The sequence below is a fragment of the Monosiga brevicollis genome, genomic scaffold, assembly GCF_000002865.3.
Source record: "Monosiga brevicollis MX1 MONBRscaffold_27 genomic scaffold, whole genome shotgun sequence".
Taxonomy (NCBI): Eukaryota; class Choanoflagellata; order Craspedida; family Salpingoecidae; genus Monosiga; species Monosiga brevicollis.
In genome coordinates, this window is record NW_001865064.1 from 307,758 (window position 1) to 310,848 (window position 3,091).

General features: G+C 53.5%; 1 protein-coding gene across 1 annotated transcript in view; it reads right to left on the reverse strand.

Annotated features, from left to right (window-relative positions):
- Positions 1-1,807: 1,807 nt before the first annotated feature.
- The window catches only part of MONBRDRAFT_33939 (uncharacterized protein), a gene marked incomplete at both ends in the record, with an annotated part of 5,069 nt that continues 3,785 nt past the window's right edge, over positions 1,808-3,091 (reverse strand). The window contains 5 exons of the mRNA XM_001749039.1: positions 1,808-2,026; positions 2,059-2,442; positions 2,535-2,658; positions 2,795-2,948; positions 3,035-3,038. Coding sequence (XP_001749091.1) covers positions 1,808-2,026; positions 2,059-2,442; positions 2,535-2,658; positions 2,795-2,948; positions 3,035-3,038 — 885 coding nt within the window. The remainder of the gene's footprint in view (positions 2,027-2,058; positions 2,443-2,534; positions 2,659-2,794; positions 2,949-3,034; positions 3,039-3,091) is intronic.

Consider the following 3,091-nt stretch of genomic DNA (forward strand, 5'->3'; position numbering starts at 1 on the left):
TCTCTCTCTCTCTCTCTCTCTCTCTCTCTCTCTCTCTCTCTCTCTCTCTCTCTCTCTCTCTCTCTCTCTCTCTCTCCCTCTCTCTCTCTCTCTCTCTCTCTCTCTCTCTCTCTCTCTCTCTCTCTCTCTCCCTCTCTCTCTCTCTCTCTCTCTCTCTCTCTCTCTCTCTCTCTCCCTCTCTCTCTCTCTCTCTCTCTCTCTCTCTCTCTCTCTCTCTCTCTCTCTCTGTCTCTCTCTCTGTCTCTCTCTCTGTCTCTCTCTCTCTCTCACTCTCTCTCTCTCTCTCTCCCTCAAACTCTCTCAAACTCTCTCAAAACTCTCTCAAACTCTCTCAAAACTCTCTCAAACTCTCTCTTTATTTTTCCTTCTCTGACGCTGCTCCTCTGAAGGCCAAGCAGACGAGACAGAGTGTGTGTGCGTGCGAGCGGCGGCCGGAGAGGCTTGATCCTGCTGTTTTCTTGTGGATGATTGAGGACTCCAAGCACCATGGCTAGTGGTTCAGCATTGGAGGCGCCTCCGGCGCCCGATAACATTTTTTTCGATGAGGTTTCCAAAGTTCGAGTGCTTGATCCCGAATCGCAGCAGGTGAGCCCTTGAACATGCCCCCCTTCCCTGTGTATCCGTCGAACCATGACGTGGTGTCAAGCGCATTGAATAGTGTGCTTGTTCTTTCCCCTTTTCGCCTCCGGCGTCATGCAATCTCACCTCGCCGGCTTTGTGTGCCGTGCTACTTAGCAAACGACCGAGCTGAAGGAAGAGTGCACCGAGTTTCTTGACCGTGCGTGGGCCTTGGATTCTTTGTTGGGTCATGCACATGCGGTTCCGTTCTCACCGCTGCGTTTGATGCCATTTGCAACTAGGTATGCAAGCCTTTCAAGGTTCGGTTGGCAGCTTTATTGACATGATCTCGCGCCTTTCTCAAGCGGTCGAGCAGGAGAAGATCAAGGTACCAGCCCCTTCCGCGTTGATCCATTGGTCCAGGCCCATGCCACAACTGCCTGACCCCTCCCCCAATGCGCTTTCTCATCCACCTTCTCCTCACAGGCCATTGCGTCGAGAAACGAGCGTGAGATGCAGAGCAAGCGTCGGGAGGCCCAAGAACATCAGATTCGTGCCTTGATTGCCGAGCAAAAGGCTCAGCTCGAACGGCTGCAGGTGGAGCAAGACAGCCTGGAAAAGGCCATTGCAGAACAAACGACCACCATCGAAACCATTGTGACAGCTCGCTAAACCGTTATTGTGTGGACGTGCATGACCCAGAGCTCAAACGAGATTGTGTGGACGTGCATGACCCTCTGGGTTAGCACGTCTTTCGGACAAGGGAGTGTGGTTGGTGCTTGGACTACAAGATGCCGAAGACGCAGAGGGGCGGCTCATCGGCCCGAGGTGGCACTCATCGTGACTCCTTGGCCCGGCTTTCCATCTCTGCTTGGACCGGTTGAACCGGCGGCCCAGATTTGCGTGGTCTTGCCCCCACCTAGTTGATTCATGTCTTTTTGACCTTGCTTGTCTGAGCGCCTGCTCATGGAAAAAGAAAGAAAAAAGCAGCAATGATCAACCGGTATGATCCACTTGGATTATGGAATAAGAGTCGACTGCTCAGAAAAGCGAGTGCAAACCAACGACTAGGTCCGGGGCAAAAAGAGAGCCTGCTCGGCTGGAAACTCATCCTGCTGGCCCAAAACCCCCAAACACATACGCTTGCACGCGTTTTGACACTCTACTGCAAGGGAGAAAGCAACTTGGAAAAAAAAAAGAAAAAAAAAAAAGCAACAAAAATGAACAACCCATGGGGCCCACGGTCGCTTTAGCGCCGACCACCGCGACGAGGGCGACCCCGGCCCTGCATGGCACCGAGGTTATTGGCCATGTCCATCAAGCCACCCAGGCCGCCTGCGTCACCACCGGCCGTCATTTGCTTGACCAGGTTTTGCAGACCCGACGCGCCACCCATGGAGCGGAAGATGCTGGGGTCCATGCCCTTGGCCATGGCCTGGTTCAAAACATTCATTTGTTGCTGACTAATCTTGGACGGATCGCCGTTCATCAAACCCTAACCCAGTGGACAATAAAGTTGAGAGCACGTTCGTAAAAATTACAAAACAACTTGAAACACGCACGCACACACACACACACACACACACACACACACAAAGAGCTGGCGGTGCGCGCACTGACCTTGATGCCACCCATCTTTTTGATGACTTCGGAGAATTTGCCATATTGCTGCAAGAGCTGCTCAACGACAGATGGGTGTACGCCCGCACCGCGTGCAAGGCGCACGCTGCGTGAAGGCTGCTCGCGAAAAAGTTTGGCGGCCTTGGCATGATCGAGCTCAAAGTCGGTCATGGACTTCATGACGGTCAGCGTCATCTGCATACGCTTGGTCACGACCTCGTTGTTGCCATCGCCAAACACATTGCTCAAGCCGGGAATCATGCCCTGAAAGACGCGCCAGGTCCACCAAAGTCAAGGCTCGCATGCATTGAAAAAAAAAGGGGGGGATGGTGGGTCATCACGACCACCAGACATACCATGACTTGACTGAAGGGGCCCATCTTTTGAATGTTGAGAAACTGCTCGTACATGTCACGCAGAGTAAACTTGCCATGCTTGATGCGTTTCATCAACTCGGGATCCTCCTCAATGCCCAACTCACTATTAATTCCAAACAAGACAAGCATTGAGCACCAAGACGGAGAGAAAAAAATTGAGTAGAAGCGAGAAGCAGCCAACGCTGGGTGGAACGGGGGGCACACTGAGAAGCAACGACGAGAAGGGTCGGGAATCACACCTGACACGCTCAATCAGGCCTTGAACGTCACCGAGACCGAGCAGCTTGCTGACAAAGGAGCGCGGGGCAAAGGGCTCGAGGTCTTCAATGCGTTCACCAGTCCCAATGAAGATGACGGGACTGCGGGTGGCAGCAATGGCCGATAGTGCACCACCTGTGTGGGTTTCAATGTGCACATGCGCGCGTGAGGGCAGAGGGGGATAACAAAGGCGAGTCACCAAGAAAGGCAACGTGACGTACCGCCCTTGGCGTGACCGTCGAGTTTGGTGACGATGACGGCACCGACGTCGACCGTGT